Below are 21,413 nucleotides of genomic sequence, written 5' to 3'. Positions count from 1 at the left end.
TATACAGAGAAGAGAGTCGGTCCAAGAATTGAACCCTGTGGCACCCCCATAGAGACTGCCAGAGGTCCGGACAGCAGACCCTCCGATTTGACACACTGAACTCTATCAGAGAAGTAGTTGGTGAACCAGGCGAGGCAATCATTTGAGAAACCAAGGCTGTCGAGTCTGCCGATGAGGATATGGTGATTGACAGAGTCGAAAGCCTTGGCCAGATCAATGAATACGGCTGCACAGTAATGTTTCTTATCGATGGCGGTTAAGATATCGTTTAGGACCTTGAGCGTGGCTGAGGTGCACCCATGACCAGCTCTGAAACCGGATTGCATAGCAGAGAAGGTATGGTGAGATTCGAAATGGTCGGTAATCTGTTTGTTGACTTGGCATTCGAAGACCTTAGAAAGGCACGGTAGGATAGATATAGGTCTGTAGCAGTTTGGGTCAAGAGTGTCCCCCCCTTTGAAGAGGGGGATGACCGCAGCTGCTTTCCAATCTTTGGGAATCTCAGACGACACGAAAGAGAGGTTGAACAGGCTAGTAATAGGGGTGGCAACAATTTCGGCAGATAATTTTAGAAAGAAAGGGTCCAGATTGTCTAGCCCGGCTGATTTGTAGGGGTCCAGATTTTGCAGCTCTTTCAGAACATCAGCTGAATGGATTTGGGAGAAGGAGAAATGGGGAAGGCTTGGGCGAGTTGCTGTTGGGGGTGCAGTGCTGTTGTCCGGGGTAGGAGTAGCCAGGTGGAAAGCATGGCCAGCCGTAGAAAAATGCTTATTGAAATTCTCAATTATGGTGGATTTATCAGTGGTGACAGTGTTTCCTATCTTCAGTGCAGTGGGCAGCTGGGAGGAGGTGTTCTTATTCTCCATGGACTTTACAGTGTCCCAGAACTTTTTTGAGTTAGTGTTGCAGGAAGCAAATTTCTGCTTGAAAAAGCTAGCCTTGGCTTTTCTAACTGCCTTTTCTAACTGATTTCTAGCTTCCCTGAACAGCTGCATATCACGGGGGCTGTTCGATGCTAATGCAGAACGCCATAGGATGTTTTTGTGTTGGTTAAGGGCAGTCAGGTCTGGGGAGAACCAAGGGCTATATCTGTTCCTGGTTCTAAATTTCTTAAATGGGGCATGTTTATTTAAGATGGTTAGGAAGGCATTTTTAAAAAATATCCAGGCATCCTCTACTGACGGGATGAGATCAATATCCTTCCAGGATACCCCGGCCAGGTCGATTAGAAAGGCCTGCTCGCAGAAGTGTTTCAGGGAGCGTTTTACAGTGATGAGTGGAGGTCGTTTGACCGCTGACCCATTACGGATGCAGGCAATGAGGCAGTGATCGCTGAGATCTTGGTTGAAGGCAGCAGAGGTGTATTTAGAGGGGAAGTTGGTTAGGATGATATCTATGAGGGTGCCCGTGTTTAAGGTTTTGGGGAGGTACCTGGTAGGTTCATTGATTATTTGTGAGATTGAGGGCATCAAGTTTAGATTGTAGGATGGCTGGGGTGTTAAGCATGTTCCAGTTTAGGTCGCCTAGCAGCACGAACTCTGAAGATAGATGGGGGGCAATCAGTTCACATATGGTGTCCAGAGCACAGCTGGGGGCAGAGGGTGGTCTATAGCAGGCGGCAACAGTGAGAGACTTGTTTTTAGAGAGGTGGATTTTTAAAAGTAGAAGTTCAAATTGTTTGGGTACAGACCTGGATAGTAGGACAGAACTCTGCAGGCTATCTTTGCAGTAGATTGCAACACCGCCCCCTTTGGCAGTTCTATCTTGTCTGAAAATGTTGTAGTTTGGAATTAAAATGTCTGAGTTTTTGGTGGTCTTCCTAAGCCAGGATTCAGACACAGCTAGAACATCCGGGTTGGCAGAGTGTGCTAAAGCAGTGAATAGAACAAACTTAGGGAGGAGGCTTCTAATGTTAACATGCATGAAACCAAGGCTATTACGGTTACAGAAGTCGTCAAAAGAGAGCGCCTGGGGAATAGGAGTGGAGCTAGGCACTGCAGGGCCTGGATTCACCTCTACATCGCCAGAGGAACATAGGAGGAGTAGAATAAGGGTACGGCTAAAAGCTATGAGAATTGGTCGTCTAGAACGTCTGGAACATAGAGTAAAAGGAGGTTTCTGGGGGCGATAAAATAGCATCAAGGTATAATGTACAGACAAATGTATGGTAGGATGTGAATACAGTGGAGGTAAACCTAGGTATTGAGTGATGAAGAGAGAGATATTGTCTCTAGAAACATCGTTGAAACCAGGAGATGTCATTGCATGTGTGGGTGGTGGAACTAATAGGTTGGATAAGGTATAGTGAGCAGGACTAGAGGCTCTACAGTGAAATAAGCCAATAAACACTAACCAGAACAGAAATGGACAAGACATATTGACATTAAGGAGAGGCATGCTTAGTCGAGTGATCAAAAGGGTCCGGTGAGTGGAGAGGTTGGTTGGTGATTTAGACAGCTAGCCAGGGCATCGGTAGCAAGCTAGCATAGGATGGAGGTCTGTTGTTAGCCACCTCCTGCGCTCCGTCAGTAGATTAGTGGGGTTCCGTGTGGTAGAGGGGATCAATCCAAATCACACAACAACAACAAAAATAAAAACAATAGATATAGTTATAGAGGCCCAAGAAGAAAACATAATAATAATAATAATAATAATAAAAAATAATAAAAAATAAAATATAAAAAAATTGTCCGATTGTCTATTCAGATAGCTGTCTTACCGGCTGCTAACGGTTAGCAGGCCGCAGATGGGCGTTCAGGTAACGTCGCGACGGAGGAGCCAGCCGAATAACTCCTTCGGGTAGATAACGTCGGCAGTCCAGTTGTGAAGGCCCGGTGGGGCTCCGCGAAGGCAGCAAAACGGGTCCGGATAGGCGACCGCAGCCCAGGTGCGATTGATGGAACTCAGGAGTGATTGACGGAGCCCGCTAGCTCCGGAACAATTGATGTTTGCTCCGGAATCGACGAAGGCCGACAGTCACACGGATAGCAGCTAGCTAGCTGTGAGATCTGGGCATGAATGTCCAGAGAGCAGTCGAAATCCAGGGACATGGAGAGAAAAATTGGTCCGGTATGCTCCGCTCCGAGCCGCGCTGCGCCGTACAGAACTGGCGATAGACTTTCGAGCCAAAGGATAGCCGATGACCACAAACCGTGGTTAGCTGAACACCAACGACTTGCCAGTAAAGGAGCCAACTAGCTTCTGAACTAGCTTCTGGATTAGCTTCTGGCTAGTTTCAGGCCAGCCTCCTGGAGTTTCTGGCTAGCTTCTTGGAGGATTACAGATCTGGGGTAAATAATACTTTTTTATAAATATACATTGGTGAGGCGGGTTGCAGGAGAGTGTTTTGAAGATGAGTTGATGGAAAATAAAAATAAAATGTATGTGAAAAAGTTGTAAATATATATATATATATATATACAGGACACGACAAGACGAGGACAAAAGACGTCTGAACTGCTATGCCACCTCGGAGCATGCAAGGCGTCATCCCGGAATTCCAACACAAGCTGTATTTCTTCAGTTTGAGATTTCTTTCTCACTCTAACTTTGTTTGCAGGTCATGCATAAGCCCAAATGGTTTTGCCAGCTTCTTGTAGTGTAAAAATGCTGGCAACATCTTCTAACATTAGCTTCACAATTGCACTGGCCTCTCCTTTCAGGTGCTGTTTGATTAGCTCAGCCCAATCACTCACTGGCACACGTGAAACCCGACTGGTCAACTTTACTAGAGCAATCCATTCCTAATCAGCACACTGAAGTCAGGTAGCTTTCATTCTCAAGGAATGTACACAGTTGGTGCAGAAACCTTCTTTTGCTGCTCGATTACAGCATGTGCCAGCGACATAGCTTCTCGCTGATCTTCACGGGTCTGCTGCAGTGCTCCACATTGCAACAGCAATCTCAACTTTTTTTAAATCTTCCATCTCTAACTTAGCCTCTGACCCCTCTTCCATTTTTCAACAAGGAAAAACAGTTTGATTTATATTTTTGTGACGACAAATGTAACAGGTAGGAAACGCCTGTTTTTGTAGGGGTTTTCTCAGCTCAGCCTTGGAAGGTTGAACATCCCAACCCATTTAACCTCACGACAGTACTTACTAGTAATGGCACCTTTCCTGATAGTCTGAGTTATTTTTGTCCTATACTATGTATTTAATCCTCCTGTTGTGTTCGCTTCATGTTAATTAGTTCTGTGTTTCCGGTCCAAAATGACCACCCCATTATAACTGATTATAAATACATATATTATCACCTAATGTTGTGTTAAATCTTTTTATCAACTTAAGTTCTTATGAACATTACACGTTTTGAATATCTATTTGCTATTTATGGCCAGTAGGCCTCATTGACCTGAGCTCATACAAGTTGTTTTTGAGTTTAAAAAAAAAGAAGCATAATGTATGTATTATTTTGACTATAACAAATACTCAGATTAAACATTGTGCTATTTATCAGACTACTTTGTCAGAGTTTAACAAGGACATTTTATTTTGAAACCATAATAGTGGCACAAAATAACATCTGTGTTCCCGGTCAAAACTGATCGGTATGATTTTATTAGTAAAGAAACGACATACGAACACTTTACCATGTTACCAAATTAATGTCTGAACACATTAAAGAACAATAACAGTATTACTAACAATAACAAACATTACTGTTCACAATATCTTCACAATATGTCTTCTGATTTGTTGTACTCATAATATACTGGAGTATGATCGCCTTATGGTGAGGATAGCCCAGCCCTGCTTCGGCAAAGTGGGTGGGGTTATATCCTGCCTGGTTGGCCCTGTCCGGGGGTATCGTCGGACGGGGCCACAATGTCATCCGACCCCTCCTGTCTCAACCTCCATTATTTATGCTGCAATAGTTTGTGTTGGGGGGCTAGGGTCAGTCTGCTATATCTGGAATATTTCTCCTGTCTTATCCAGTGTCCTGTGTGAATTTAAGTATGCTCCCTCTAATTCTCTCTGTCTCTCTCGTTCTCTTTCTCTCTTCTCTCGGAGGACCTGAGCCCTAGGACCATGTCTCTACACAACCTGGCCTGATGACTCCTTGCTGTCCCCAGTCCACTTGGTCGTGCTGCTGCCCCAGTTTAAACTGTTCTGCCTGCAGCTATGGAACCCAGAGTAGCCACTCATTTCACTCATTTGTATGGCATTCAAAATGATTCCGCTAACGCCTTCTCTCATGTAAATGACATAGAAATGTCTTTATAGAAGGCTCTTTTTTTTTTTACCTGCTAAATAATGTCCCCCGTGTATGGAAACGCATCTGCTCAACTGTATGCCACTACACAAATGCAATTATAGATGCATGTAATGCTTTATTATGAAGGGGATTTTTTTCTCTCAACCCAACTCTAAATGTCTTCCCTCTGCTATGCATACGGGCGAGCAAGCACATGCTCTGAGGTAAAATGTGTGTGTGTGAATGTGTGACTAATATATCCAACCTCTTCTATTCTAAGGGCTTACTTTGTGTGTCTTAATTCCTGGCAATGTGGTGCGTCACATGTTTGTGACAATTCATACAGGGCTTATTTCTTTACAGGAAGTTATTACATTTTCATAGGGATAGATTGAGGACTAGATTGAGGACTCATCTCATTGTATCTGTGCCATTATTGCATCTGTGACAGCATGGGCAGCGCCATTTGAGGTAATCTCCACTTTGACGTAGTACATTTTCTTCACGATTATCTTACTTTACAATATAAAACAATATATATATTTGACCTTAATTGTTGTATTAAGGTAAAAATTATCTTGAAAGAAGATGCATTACTGTGAAAACCAAACACTGCATTCCACAGTAAGAACCTCATACCAATGGTCAAGCATTGTGGTGGTAGTGTGATGGTTTGTGGATGCTTTGCTGCCTCAGGACATGTACGACTTGCCTTAACAGAAAGAACCATGAATTCCACTCTGTATCAGAGAATTCTACAGGAGAATGTCAAGCCGTCTGTCTGTGAGCTGAAGCTGAAGTGCAGCTGTGTCATGAAGCAAGACAATGATCCAAAACACACAATCAAGTCTACATGAAGATTGTTATAAAGCAACAAATGTTAAGTTTTGGAATGGCCTAGTCAAAGTCCAGACCTAATTCCAATTGAGATGTTGTGGCAAGACTTGAAACGAGCAGTTCCTGCTTGAAAACCCACGAATGTCACTGAGTTAAAGCTGTTCTGCATGCAAGAGTGGGCCCAAATTCCCCCACAGCGACGTGAGACTGATTTACAACTACAGGAAGCATTTGGTGGCACATTATGTTATTGAGTGTAAGGGGGCAATTTACTTTTTCACACAGGGGAATTGGGTGTTGCATAACTTTGTTAATTACATAAATAAAATAAGTATACATTTGTTTTGTTATTTGTAGACTCAGGTTCCCTTTATATAATATTAGGTTTTGGTTGAAGATCTAATCAAATTCAGTATAAGACAATATGCAAAAATAGAGAAAATCAGAAAGGGGCCAATACTTTTTCACGGAACTGTATGTACTCTATAAGATATTTAAAAAGTAAAATAATCTGCTTAATCTCTGAAATGTTTTCCTTAATGTGTTTTTCTGTGTAAACAAGAAAGACCAATGCCATGGCAAAATCCAAAACTGTGAAGCCTTGCCAGTGGACTATATGTTATGGGGAGGCAGGGCGACAGGGTAGCCTAGTGGTTAGAGTGTTGGACTAGTAACCGAAAGTTTGCAAGTTCATATCTCCCTGCTGACAAGGTACAAATCTGTTGTTCTACCCCTGAACAGGCAGTTAACCCACTGTTCCTAGGCCGTCATTGAAAATAAGAATTTGTTCTTAACTGATTTCCCTAGTTAAATAAAGGTCAAATTTAAAAAATGAAGACTATTGTCTTCTACTTTGTCCCCCCAAAAGACAGTGCTGCTCCTCTTTAGTAAAATGAGCAGTATGCAACCATGTGCCTGCCCTGTCTCTGTCACATTTTCCAGGGAGAGGAGGAGAGCTTACATGACTCAGGAGTTTTAACCACAGCATCAGGAGTAAGGCTATGTCCCTCCCTTGGTCTCTTCTCACACCACCCTGGGCACACTGGGCAGGAGGCCAACAAGTTTCGCCTTTGTTTCTTACTGATATGACCATTATTTAACAATTGTGTTTTTGTGATCAAGTGTTTGCTTTCTGGGTAGAGCCTCAAGGGATTGCATTGGGTGACATACAGTCATTTAAAAATATATATAAGAGTGATTGAATTTGTATGAGAGGATCCAAAAGAATCCTCAAAAGCTTGTTCAGTCGATCTGTGTTTGAGTGTGTGCTTGCATATGTTATGTTGTATGGAAATGCATGTATACTCTGAAGTTGGAACAATGAAAAACAATTAGTGTAACAGCACATTATCCGTGACAGTATGCCTGTTGCTCACAGAGTCATGTGACATGTTCACTCACCAAGCCTGCTGGCTTCACCACACCCTTTCCTCTGCAAAAAAATAATATATATCTTACTCCTAGTCCTAAGATCTACAGTAGGCTCTTTCTTACAATTGTTTTTCAAAATAATTTTAAGCCAGCTGCAACTCCAGAAAAAAACGCCTTTGGAGGAGGAATTATTGTCCACAATTACATTATAATCAAAAGCTCTACCTCTCCAATCCTTTCCATACTCCCATTTCTCCTCTCTTGTATAACTCCTGGGATCTCTTCTGCTGCAGTGACTGATCAGAAGAGAGATTAGCATTGTTGTTCACTCCCAAATGCCCTTTGCTTTAATGACAACAGTTGAGAAACATGTCAGAGACTCTGGGATCTGTGGGCAAAACAAAGACTGCATTCAGGGTTTGAGGTAATGACTCTGATGAAGGCATTTCATAACTGTTTCCCTCTGAAGAGGAGACACAAACGCTCCTTAAAGCCACAAACAGTCTTTCCTGCTCAAGGTCACCGACCATGCAAATGCATACAGTATCACAAACAATATTTACTCAATCACCGAAAATCTTGCAACAGGGTAGGGAAACAATGATTCAAGATTAACTCAAGCAGTTTTTCAAAAGTAACCAATATTTGCTTTTCCAGTTACACTGGTGGGAGTCAATGTTAACTAATTTGCTAACTGTTTGGTCTTTTGCTGACTCAAACCTGAAAGCTGACATATCATGAGCACAATTTAGAGATGCTTGCACAGACTGCAAGACCAGACTTCTGACTGGGCACACTACTTCATTTCATTGTGGATAATTGGGTAATATTTGATTGAGTCCTTGATCAAAGATTACAACCTAATGTATAGTCACCCACTAAAAAGTTAGTTGAATTTCCAATGTGTTATCACTATGCTTTCAATCAACTAAAAGAACATCCAAATTTCAATGGAAAAACAATGTCTGAATTTTGGTTAAGTGGTCACTCAAATGTCTATCACTGCACATTCAACCATTTAAAAGCACATCAAAGTTCAAATGGGAATACAATGTCAGATATTTTGTTTATTTATACAACAGATTAATGTGTTTCATCTAATAGCAGAACCAAATGACCTGGATTGCAGTTGAGATGACATTAAAAGTACAAGTAATCAATGCCGTTCGAAATTCTGCGCAGATCAACCTCAATGTGGCCATGGATGTGTTACTCATTTTAAGGTTAAATGTGCGATTACTTTGTGAGGTTATAGCCTTAACTTTAGGCTATTTACTGTATTAAAAAAGTAATATTGAATTGTGTTTGATTGACGGCCAGTAACTGAAAGGTTACTGGGTCGAATTCCTGAGCTGACTAGGTGAAAAATCTGTTAAATCTGTTGATGTGCCCTTGAGCAAGGCACTTAACCCGAATTGCTTCTGGAAAAGAGCATCTGCTAAATGACAAACAAATGGATAAATACCAACATTTATAGGAGATGTACCTACTCCAACATATAATTTGTTAACTTCTTGATAAGTTAATGGGCCATTTATTGTATTAAAACAATTATGTTGAATTGTGTTAATTGATACGTTCGATTACTAATTGATGTGTTGGAGTCACAGACCCATCGCAACCAAAAATGATAGAATAGGACTAAATAAAATCATACTTCATATGAAGTTTGTTTTAGTCCTATTCTTTAATTTACATTTTTTGGTTGAGATGGAGGATGTGAATCCAACATATACCTTTATTTATTTTTTTACACACACTGGAATTAATACATCTACTTCAAATGTTGATATTTGGTTGTGTTGACAACAATTGAATAGTACTAAATATCATTACATTTGACATCAACCAGAGCTTGAAACACTAGGCCTATTGTCTGTTTTTTTGTTAATTCTGGGTTGAATTGAGACAGTATCTGTTGATGACTTTGCAAATGCTATATACTGTAGGCCTAAATAACATCATTGATGATTGATAAAGTATGGTCACATTTCATTTCCTCTGTTAAGCCTACCCTTTGGAATGTCTTCCGTAGCAACAGTGAACATATTTCATTTCTTTAAGTGGAGATGTCTCAACAATCATTCTCAGGATAGTATGTTGGTAATAGTCAGTGACAAATATGATAGCTGGGCTGAGCTTGGTTAAAACCTTGGATGGGAGGCCAAGAGGTAGATGTAGATAGATCAATTCTCCAATAGGAGGTGCTGCCCAGCCTATCGTTTTTTCCCTTCATAATAGTGGATATAACATTGAACATTTGATGTTGTTCTAAATACAACATGTTTTATTCAAGGTTTGTCTGTGTTGAGATTTGGTTGTCATGATGACATAATCCTGTGGTTGAATTTTCACCCATTTAAATTTTTAAATTGATGACTTTTCAAAGCCTTTGTATTTTCCACGTAGATTCCACGTCACACTTAGTTGACAAATTACGTTGAAACAACGTTATTGCACCAGTTTGTGCCCAATGTGTTACCAGGAAAACAAGCAAACAAAACAGAATAGCAATCGTGCATTGCAGAAGCCAAGCCAATAACGGAAATAATTGTGTTTCTCTTAGTGCCGGAGGAAGATCGTTTCTGTTCAGACAACTTCAGACAGTGATCTATTCTAGCATGTTGACACAGGTTGAATTGGCTTTACGTTTGTGCTCAGTGGGACCGCTCTCTTGATGGAATTATATCGGCAACGTTCAAGAACGTTTAGCAACTGAACGTGGCCCAGACACTTCTATGTTGAATAGGATAACGGTGACGTGTCTGTGAAAACGGGTGGGAGATCATAAATAGCGAGTTGGTGACGAATTTTGATGTTTGATCACATTAGCTAACTGTCCATATAGCGGCACGGAAAAAACTCTGGTAAAGTTGTCGACACTGATCTTTTTTTTTTACATTTTCCAAGATGAACAGAATTCTTCTCAGCATTTTCGCAGTTGGCCTGTGTTTTTCAGTTGGTAAGATAAAATTGTTTGTCAACTGTATTTGTTTGCTTATTTCAATCGTTGTTTAGGTAACCTATCATGTTGATAGCCAAAACTAAATGTTTGATACGATTGTAATGAGTTGGGTAGTCAAAATGATGTTCGTTTTTTCATAATTCGAATGCTATGTATACTTTCAATGTATTGTAAAGCGGCATTATAGTTTATCATATAAATAGGCAAGCTTTACACCCGAATACAACCAATTAGAAAATGTGGACGTCTTAAACCGGTGTTTCTTATCTTTTGCCCAATTATTTGCAAAAGAACTGGTCTGATTGGTCAAAATACCAATTAGTAGTGTAAAAATATCTCAAATGGGCTGCCTGTGTAAACGCAGCCTAGTGTTTTTTAGTTGAAGGTTGAGATTCTCCCATACGCAGGTTACAATAAAAAATAATGTCCACAGACCGTTTACAGGGTAAGGAAACCATTATGTAATTTGGGGGAACTTTCTGAACCTTTCTGAGCGAATGGTTCAGAATATTCAACTGTAAAGACTAAATAAACTCTTATTCTTGCCTTAATGTATGACCCATAGTTGAGATCACTTAGTTCCGCTAAACAAGTCTTTGTCCCCATCTTAAGTTTCAAACCACACCCTTACTATATTATTTTCTGCAGTTGTCGACCTTGATAGAGTTCTTCCTGAATTGTGAATATGTATTCATCATGACCTTTACCAAATATTTTCGGGAACACGATCTCATACAACGTTTGCATAGGTTCCCTAACAAAACATTTTAGTGAAACTAAGACATGAGGAAATGTAGTTCTGCTGGCTTCCCCTTTTGGCCCTTAACTTGGAGAGTATCAGTCATTCTGAGTGTAGGGCAGTGGTTCCCAAACTATTTATAGTCCCGTACCCCTTCAACATTCAACCAGCTGCGTACCCCTTCTAGCACCAGGGTCAGCATACTCTCAAATGTTGTTTTGCCATCATTGTAAGCCTGCCACACACACACACACACACACTCTATATATGATACATTTCTTAAACATAAGAATGAGTGAGTTTGTCACAACCCGGCTTGTGGGAAGTGACAGAGCTCTCATAGGACCAGGGCACAAATAATAATAATCATTTAGCTCTTTATTTAACCATCTTACATATAAAACCTATTTGTTCATCGAAAATTGTGAATAATTTACCACAGGTTAATGAGAAGGGTGTGCTTGAAAGGATGCATATAACTCTGCAATGTTGTGTTGTATTGAGTCTCCGTCTTAAATCATTTTCCACACAGGCTGTGCCTGTATTTAGTTTTCATGCTAGTGAGGCCCGAGAATCCACTCTCACATAGGTACGTGGTTGCAAAGGGCATCAGTGTTTTATTAAGTGTGATTTGCCAAGGCAGGATATTTTGAGCGCAGCCTAATCCAGAAATCTGGCTGTGGCTTCTGATTAAATTAAATTTTCACACAACCGCTCGTTGCAATTTCGATGAGGTTCTCTTGTTCAGATATTGGTAAGTGGACTGGAGGCAGGGCATGAAAGGGATAACGAATCCAGTTGTTTGTGTCATCCGTTTCGGGAAAGTACCTGCGTAATTGCGCACCTAACTCAGGTGCTTCGCTATATCACATTTGACATTGTCCGTAAGATTGAGTTAATTTGCACAAAAAAATCTAACAATGATGGCAATACCGGTGTGTTGTCCTTGTTAATGCAGAGAGAGTAGAGCTCCAGCTTCTTAATCATAGCCTCAATTTTGTCCCGCACATTGAATATAGTTGCGGAGAGTCCCTGTAATCCTAGATTCAGATCATGATATCTAGCGCTGCCCATATCATTGCATAGTGCAGGAAATACACGAGAGTTCAGGAACCTTGCTTTAACAAAGTTAACCATTTTCACTGTCGTGGCTCAAATGTCTTTTAACCTGTCAGGCATTTCTTTGGCAGCAAGAGCCTCTCGGTGGATGCTGCTGTGTACCCAAGTGGCGTCGGGAGCATCTGCTTGCGTTACCACTCCACTATGTCTCCCTGCCATGGCTTTTGCACCATCAGTACAGATACCAACACATCTTGACCACCAAAGTCCATTTGATGACACAAAGCTGTCCAGTACTTTAAAAATATCCTCTCCTGTTGTCCTGGTTTGCAGAAGATGATATTTTACTTAATTGACCCCCCAGAAATGTAACGGACATATACCAGGAGTTGTGCCAGGCCCGCCACGTCTGTTGACTCATCCAGCTGTAAATGCATAGAATTCACTGGCTTGCATGCGAAGTAATTGTTTCAAAATCTTCTGCCGTGTCACTAATGCGTCGTGAAAGTGTTGTTTGATGAAGCCATTGTCTGTATAGTTTTTTCTGCCTTTTCCCCTGGCATTGTCCAAGCCTGTAGAGCTATTATGTGTCTCTGGATGTGGGCGTAATTTTTTTTTAACCATTTATCAATTGTCGAGGTAACAGAATGAGCAGCATCTACGTTTGGCTACATACGGACTGTCAATGGAATTCCCACGAGAGAGTAACAGATAGTGATTGGATGGTAATTATTTGACTAGGCCACCTATATTTGACTGTTGTTATTTCGCTGAACACTAGATGATTTTATTTTATTTTTGGCAGTGAAACGAGGCTACTCAGGCGAGAAAAAACCTCACCCAAATGTATAGCCCTGTTGGAAAATATAAATGGACTGTTTGAAAATGTGTAGGCATTTATTTATTTTTTATTTAAAAAAATATATATTAAAAATTATAGATTTTATATGTGAATCACATTTTTAATGGGCGTACCCCTGACAGCAATGCTCGTACCCCAGTTTTGGCTCCTAGGGTGTATTCCCTAGGAGCCAAAAGGAATTAAATGGGGAGGGGCCTACATCAGATTGGAATAAACGTTTCCATTGCCAAACATTTTATAACCGTTTGCTACGGTCTTTGTCTAATGAATACACCCCTGGTGTCACAGGTTTGATTCACGGCCAGTTACATTGATGCCGTGACTCTAATCACTTGGCTGATGTGTAGGCTAATGAGCCTCTTAGTATACTGTGTGGAGAGCAGGCCAAAGGGAGTTGTCTGTAACTCAGTTAGATTGAGCTCAATTTTGCAATTTAGTGTTAATGTTGTGACAGCGACATTAAGAAAGCAGTTAAGGTTAGGTGTTTGGTCCTAAGCCTTGTGGGTGGAAGGTGTTGGCGATTTACAGGAAGTCATTAGTTTAAACCTTTCAGGGACACTATGGAGTAAAACTAGTATATATTACTGACTACCCTCAAGGTAAAACGTGTTTGCTCAATTAGGGTTGTGAAGACTGGCTCTAGATCTGATTTGACAACAGCATTTTGTAATTGTCAAATATACCTTTTTGATTTGATTTATTAGCATCCCCATTGAATACTTCTGATCCAGGCTCTTGGTTAGAAGACAGGACACACCATTGCAGTCTCAGGCAACATTGCCAGCATGTGGACAACTTTGGTATTATTTTTAGAAATCTGTATCAAGACTTGTTTCGCATATCAATATCCCAACACAAATGCCTTACTTTGAAGAGGATTTATCGAAATACATTTTGACCAATGTTTGGTGTTTTGGAATCCCGGTTATGGTATCCATGGTTCCCATCATCATGGGGTCTCATAATGAACTTATAAATTCCTTTGACGTAGTTGCAGTGAGTGAACTGTAGAGTGCAACAGTAGTCTGATTTGAACTGTGGTACTTGGCTTTGTGGTTATGGGCCCTGATCTGAAACCAATTGAACAGAGTAACTTGATCTGCTCTCCTATTTGGCCAATTACACAATACAGCATTGGTTCTTTCATTAAATACACAATACCCAACCTCTTTGTTAATAATGTTACTGTTCCTTCCAATTCCACCACCAGTATGTCCCCAGTGTAAAAACTCATTACATGACATAAAAACACCAGACAATATACAAAAACATACACTGAGTGTACAAAACATTAGAAACACCTGCTCTTTCCATGACATTGACTGACCAGGTGAAATCTGAGCCCTTATTGATGTCACTTGTTAAATCTACTTCAATGATGAAGGGGAGGGGACAGGTTGAAGGATTTTTAAGACAAAAGATGAAAGTGCCTTTGAACAGGGTATGGTAGTAGGTGCCAGGCGCACTGGTTTGAGTGTCAAAAACTGCAATGCTGCAGGGTTTTTCACACTCAAAAGTTTCCTCTGTGTATCAACAATGGTCCACCACCCAAAGGACATCCTGCCAACTTAACACAACTCTGGGAAGCATCCCTGCGGAATGCTTTTGACACCTTGTAGAGTCCATGTCCCATTGAATTGAGGCTGTTCTGAGGGCAAAAGGGTGTGCAACTCAATACTAGGATGGTGTTCCTAATGTTTTGTGCACTCAGTGTATATTTGCCTGGGGACTGTACAGGGGACAATACAACTGATGGTCAGGTCAGTCAGTCCCCCCCCCCCCCCGGATGCTTGAATGTTGCTAGAGGCCAGCAAAATTCCCCATGATTCCAATGTCCTCAAATAGTTGTCTCTTGTGTGTAATTATGTCGGCATCACATTTTGTCCATGTAATAATGATTCCCCTTATGTGGTACATACAACACAAACCATAGGGTTAATAATAATCATCAAGAACATTTCTAATGACAATGTGTGGTCTGCACAAAAGCAAAACACATTGATAGTCATAGGCCACAGGATAATTATCTTGTAGCTTTTTTTGCGTGAGTTGTATGAGCAACTGTTTATTCATACTCAATGGGCACCGTGTCCTCAGTCCTTTTAAAGGTAACAATAATGAGAGATGGTGGAGACCAATTGTGAACATCATCCGTATGACTCATTTCCCTGTGCTCCGTATTACCCAATCAAGGCTTGGGCGCTCCTCCTTAACTTAACCCCTCATTGCCTCTGTAAATTACCTGTTGTGGCTAGAGTACAGCCAAGTGTGTAAGCCAAGAGGCAGCTTTGTTTGCGAAACCTGACTGTCACCTGTTTCACCTGTATGAGTGTGTGTGTATGAGGCGGTGACAGATTGGTGGTGTGACATTTGCGAAGGGAACCGATTTGACAGGATTTCTGAAGGGGATAAAGTCAAGGCGTGGCCCCAAACCCCCAGGCAGAGGCTGACCGAGAAATGTGGATCATGTCATGACTCATTTACGTGATGTTGGCCTGTATGTAATGGTAGGGGAAGAGGCATTCTGATGGAGGACTGCTGATTGTTTTCACTCTAAGGGCCGGTTTCCCAGGCAGATTTAAACCTATTCCTGAACTAAAAAGTGTGGTCAATAGACTCTCCATTTAAAATAGCTTTTTAAAACTTCATCTGTGTAATCGGGAACCCCCACCTAGACCGCATTTAAACAGGCAGCCCAATTCTGATCTTTTGACCGATTATTGTCAAAAGAGCTGATCTGATTAGTCTAAAGACCAATTAGTGGAAAAATATCAGAATTTGGCTGCCTGTGTAAACGCAGCCTCAATACATTTTGGTGAAAGCATTCTTGAGTGGGAGGGTGTTTGACAAGTGGAAGTTTACTTGTGCGCTGGCATGTCTTACTCATCTGCGTTCTCTCAAGGATGTATTTGTCCTTCCCGGAAGGACACCTTATTTGATATTTGAACCTAAAGAATGGAATTCAAACATTGATTGAATGATCATATCACTTGGCAATTACTTTTTTGGGATCTTTAGTCCACCAGACTAAAGTTCCCAAAGCTTCTGTGCATGTGCAGACCACATTCTGCGCATGTGTATATATTTTCTACTTTATACGTAGAGAGCAGGCTACTCAGGTAAACGATGCCTGTTAAATAAAGTTATATCGAAGCTGAATCGATGTCTGCAAGATCACATAATGATAGTCTTTGATATAAGTGGACACCCAAGCCGACAAAGAGATTCTGTTGCGTCCCTCTTTACATGTGATCAATGTGAGTCATTTGGTTGGATTGTGGGGATGCACTCAATGTACACTGAACAAAAATACGCAACAATTTAATTGATTATACTGAGTTGCAGTTCATATGAGGAAATCAGTTAATTGAAATAAATGTATTAGGCCCTAATCTGTCAAATTCTCTAAAACAATGTTGGAGCCGGCTTATGGTAGAGAAATGAACATTCAATTCTCAGGCAACAGCTCTGGTGGATATTCCTGCAGTCAGCATGCCAATTGCAGGCTCCTTCAGAACTTGAGATGTTTGTGACATTGTGTTGTGTGACACAACTGCACATTTTAGAGGGGCATTTTATTGTCCCCAAGCACAAGGTGCACCTGTGTAATGATCATGCTGTTTAATCAGCTTCTTGATATGGCTCACCTGTCAGGTGGAAGGATTATATTGGAAAAGGAGAAATGCTCACTAACAGGGATGTAAACTAATTTGTGCACAAATTAGAGAAATAAGCTTTTTGTGCGTATGGAATGTTTCTGTGATCTTTTATTTAATCTCATGAAGCATGGGACCAACACTACATGTTGCGTTTATATTTTTGTTCAGTGTATGACTTGTTTGTTTGGAACAGGAGTGGCATTCTTTGTAACCCGAGTCGCTTGTGAACTCCTTTTCCATGGGGTGTGACCGAAACCAGTTTTTGGAAGGGGAAGGGGGGGGGGGGGGGTCAGGCGTTGGCATGGCATTTTTACAACCTTGCTAAGCAGCTCAATGTTCCTTGGCTCAATCACAAATTGCTTAGATTATTTGTTGTTGTGTCAACCAGACATTCATAACTGAAGGCCACGCCATGTTTTCCCTCTTAAAAATGAAGTTGGTACCTAAATGTGACCAATATGCATCGCTCATTTAAAATGGCAGCTATGCTGTTCTGTAGAATCGTCCCATGACGACGTCTTCCACTTGAATGGCATGAATGCAAATGGACTGAGTGACTTTACTCAAACAAGGAACAAACAAAATGGTGTATTTACTTTGTGTCAATGTGTGCACGTCACCTATAAACGTATGCCTTTCCATGATGGATCCAGTCATGGGATGAGTTTGTCACAAATACGACTTCATGGGCAGGTTTTTAACTCCTTTAGGTACTTGCGTGTCTGTAGAGTTATTTGCATAAGAAGTCAGAACTTGCCCAGGGACTTTCCATCTTGCAACTAATTGGTTGAATTTATGGGTCTCACTGTCATTCGGTTAATTATGTCGTTTATGGCGGACCGTTCCTCCTCCACCCCCTAAAAGCACCAAACTACTCATTATAAAGGGCATAAGAATTATGGGGCCAAAGGGTAGTTCCATGACCCAATTGGTTCTCTGTCTGGAGTGGCACTCACTGGGAAGCAGCCATTTTGTGTGTCCCTATCAAGAGTTAAGGCTACACTCAAAGCATTCACCCTGTATTTTGAGAAGTGGGCATATTGTCAAACAACTATGCCCTTCTATGAACTAACATCATAAGAACTTGCGCAGGTTGGGCTTCTCATCCACTAAAGTGCACAGTCAGCAAAACCGGGGAGTGTCAACTGGCTAAACCATTGTTTGGCCCATCCCATGTTTAGAGACAAACCATCCCAATGACTTAGGATTGCATCAACAAAGCGGTCAAGGGAGTTGTCTACAAGAATGTTTACTTGAACATGAAGAGAATTTGTAGAATGGCATATGGTAATATATTGCTTATTTATTTCCATCTCTGTTATCCCAGGCCAGGCTCTGAAGTGCTACAAATGTGACTTGGGCTTCTGGAATTTGTGCTACACCACCGAAGTCGACTGCAATGCCGGGGAGAATTGTTTCAGCGGGGTCGGAAAGGCAGGTAAGGACCCAAGATCAAAGGACCCAAGGCCTGGCAGAGACACTAGTCATAGGTGGCTCATATGTGTCTTATAATTACATTGTAATAATTTAGCAGACACTTTATCCAGAGCGAATTAGTCAGTGCATTCAACTAAGGTACTGTAGATAAACAAACACATATTGCAGTCATTGCAAGTAAGAACTTTCCTCAAAGCAGCTATCAACAAAATCAGTGTTGGTAAGAAAAGACAAGTTTGAATGTAAGTAATTGTGTTTGGGCTAGTATGTTTTTACACCCCATAGTGCCTCTGTCCTCTTCAGAAGCAAACAAGGAAGGAAGACAAGCTACAAATATTCCTTTTGCAGATGCTTAAATGTCACTTTCCAGCATTCTGTCTTGCGGCAAAAGTTAATGAAAAACAACTTGCGTTTCATAGTTTGTCAATTTAAGAGGCCTTACTGTGTGTGCCGTTTGGCACGACAAAGCCTAAGTAATTCAGTTTTTTCTGTGTTCCTTTTCATCCACAGTTAAGGTTCTGGACATCAAGATGAAAGGCTGCCTGAAAGTGAATGAATGCAACAAGACGACCACAACCGATTTCCCTATCAGTTCCAACCACACAGCGTACAACATAATGAAGACCTGCTGTGACACGGACCTGTGTAACACTGCCCCGGGCCTACCCCGAATGAGCATCCTGCCCCTGGCCCTCGCCACCCTGTCCACTGCCTTCATGACCAAAGTCCTGGTGTAAAGGGGCGAATCCCTCTATGTGGCCTACACACATACATATGCAGAGGTTGATATACATGTAGGTTGATGGTTCACACACCCACACGCACTCATCAAACATTAGCACCAATCTGTCTGTGTGTATAAGAACTGCATTACGTTTGTATAATTTAAGCCAAGGAGAAACATCTGTTAAAGTGTATATATATACCAGCTAAACTTTTAAATTATTTCTATTAAAGAATTTGATTTGTCCTTGATGCCTCTGGAAATTTCTCAATTTGTTTTATGGCTCACTTGGAAATGCAGTTCAAACACAGATTAGTTTACACACAGACCCTTATTCAGTTGCACTTATGGAAAGCATTGAATTTAAACTGTTTTGTATGGAATGCTCATGTACAATTGGCAAGTTTCTATTAACATAATTGAGCAGATGTCTTCAGACACTTTAGTGGGATGGAAATCTGTCAGTCAGCATTATATAACCAATGACTGTTCATACTGACAATTCATTGATCTTCAATAGGGAGCTCAGCTAACAGACTATTTTCTATCTCTGGTGTTAGTTACGAATGCTTATTTCTAACCACTATTTCAAATTGACGTTCACTGTTAATTCTCCCATTATCCAGCCCCACTTGCTGTTGGGGAGCTCTACTGATCACTCAGTTTACAATGAATAATGCAATTGCCATGTGACCTCATGTTGCCCCCATTCTTGAGCTACGTGATGACCTAGACCAGGGGTGGGCAACTCCAGTCCTTGAGGGCCTGATTGGTGACACCCCCCCCCCCCCATCCCTAGCAAACACAGCTGATTAATACAATTGATTAGGTGATTATTGGAGTCACGTGTGTTAGCTGGGGCAAAACTGTGCCACCAATCAGGCCCTCGGACTGGAATTGCCCACCCCTGACCTAGACCAAAGGAAGGAGGGACAATTGCTTGACTGTTCTGTCTTGCCACGTTCAAAACAACTGGGAACTCTCAGATCTCCGACTTCAGTCAGTTCAAAACAACTGGGAACTCTGGGGGGGGACTAGCTCCGACTGAGGAAAAATCTGCCTGAACGATAATCCAAATTGGAATTCTGTCTCGGGCCTCTTTCTAGAGCTCAGACTTTCTGACCCGAAGATCACTGATGTCATGATTTGACCAGCTATTTTTCAGTTGTTTTGAACAAGGCATCCATCTCTCTCTAGAAAGGGCAAACAACAATGTGGTTCAACTTGTGTTGACTAGGAATTGAATTGAATTCCTTTTTGCCTAAAGTAATTATTGTATTTGTCTGGCAAGATTAGAATGTATACTGAACAAAAATGTAAACGCAACATGTAAAGTGTTGGTCCCATGTTTCATGAGCTGAAATTAAAGATCCTAGAAATGTGCCATACGCACATCTTATTTCTCTCAAATGTTGTGCACAAATGTGTACATCCCTGTTAGTGAGCATTTTTCCTTTGCCAAAATAATCCATCCACCTGAGAGGTGTGTCATATCAAGAAACTGATTACACAGGTGCACCTTGAGCTGGGGACTAAAGGCCACTAAAATGTGCAGTTTTGTCACGCAACACAATGCCACAGATGTCCCAAGTTTTGCAATTTGGCATGCTGACTGCAGAAATGTCCATCAGAACTGTTGCCAGAGAATGTAATGTTAATTTCTCTAGCATAAGCTACCTCCAACATCGTTTCAGAGAATTTGGCTTCTTTACCAGCGGGATTGTCTGAGACCAGCAACCTGGACAGCTGATGACACTAATATTTCTGTCTGTAATAAAACCCTTTTGTGGGGGAAAAACTCATTCTGCTTGGCTGGGCCTGGCTTCCAATTGGGTAGGCCTATGCCCAGTCATGTAAAACCCATAGATTAGGGACTCATTTATTTATTTCTATTGACTGAATTCCTTATATGAACTGTAAATCAGTAAAAAAAAAAAGATTGAAGCATGTTGCGTTTATATTTTTGTTCAGTATCAATATAGAGTTAAATAAATATTTTAAGTGCTATTTGTTTTTGTTATTATTGGGATTCTTTTCTAGGTTCATTTGAGATTTGTCTGTGGTATTTCCTTGTTTGGGAAGAACTGTGTACTAATTTAATGTTAGCCGTGTACTAACGGTAAATGGGTTGACTGATTTAGGTATATATGATCACTTTTTTGCTTGTAAAACCTTTTTTTAAACTGGAAATGTATATACTCTGTGTGGCTGCAAAATAGTTTGAAAGAATTCAATACATGTTTAAAACTTCTACAAAATCCCCTGCCTTCTGAATGCTTTGCTATTGTCTATTGGTGTCATGTTTTTCCCACTCCCAAACAAACCATTCCTCAATGTGTAGCAGGACATAGAGGTTTCCTTCTTCCCCTCCAGTGCCCACTCATACCAATTGAAAAGCTGGTGAAAACATTGTCAAAACATTTCTATTGTCACATCCCTCATACTTTCTATAACATGCCTATGTGTTCAGTAGTCAAGTACAAGCAGTATTTGCTAATAACCCAGTATTGATAATAACCCATCCGCAACCGTCTGGGGCCTGCACCCTACCCTAACTCGCAAAT

General features: G+C 41.0%; 1 protein-coding gene across 1 annotated transcript; it reads left to right on the top strand.

Moving 5' to 3' along the window:
• Positions 1-9,973: 9,973 nt before the first annotated feature.
• On the top strand, positions 9,974-21,109 carry spaca4l (sperm acrosome associated 4 like). Its single transcript, XM_020500620.2, has 3 exons — positions 9,974-10,366; positions 18,016-18,126; positions 18,636-21,109. The coding sequence occupies exons 1-3, from the start codon at positions 10,315-10,317 to the stop codon at positions 18,860-18,862; spliced, it is 390 nt and encodes a 129-aa protein (XP_020356209.1). The 5' UTR covers positions 9,974-10,314; the 3' UTR covers positions 18,863-21,109.
• The last annotated feature ends 304 nt before the right edge of the window (positions 21,110-21,413 follow it).

The sequence above is a fragment of the Oncorhynchus kisutch genome, linkage group LG14, assembly GCF_002021735.2.
Source record: "Oncorhynchus kisutch isolate 150728-3 linkage group LG14, Okis_V2, whole genome shotgun sequence".
In the NCBI taxonomy this organism is placed as follows: domain Eukaryota; kingdom Metazoa; phylum Chordata; class Actinopteri; order Salmoniformes; family Salmonidae; genus Oncorhynchus; species Oncorhynchus kisutch.
The sequence above is the reverse complement of the archived record's forward strand: the minus strand, read 5'-3'. Positions and strand labels throughout refer to the sequence as shown.

What these genes read in the sequence shown, in the direction of transcription:
- spaca4l (XM_020500620.2), top strand. Translation starts at nt 10,315, where the DNA reads ATGAACAGAATTCTTCTCAGCATTTTCGCAGTTGGCCTGTGTTTTTCA. An exon ending in TGGCCTGTGTTTTTCAGTTG is followed by an intron (nt 10,367 to 18,015) that starts GTAAGATAAAAT and finishes CTGTTATCCCAG; the next exon opens with GCCAGGCTCTGAAGTGCTAC. An exon ending in CAGCGGGGTCGGAAAGGCAG is followed by an intron (nt 18,127 to 18,635) that starts GTAAGGACCCAA and finishes TTTCATCCACAG; the next exon opens with TTAAGGTTCTGGACATCAAG.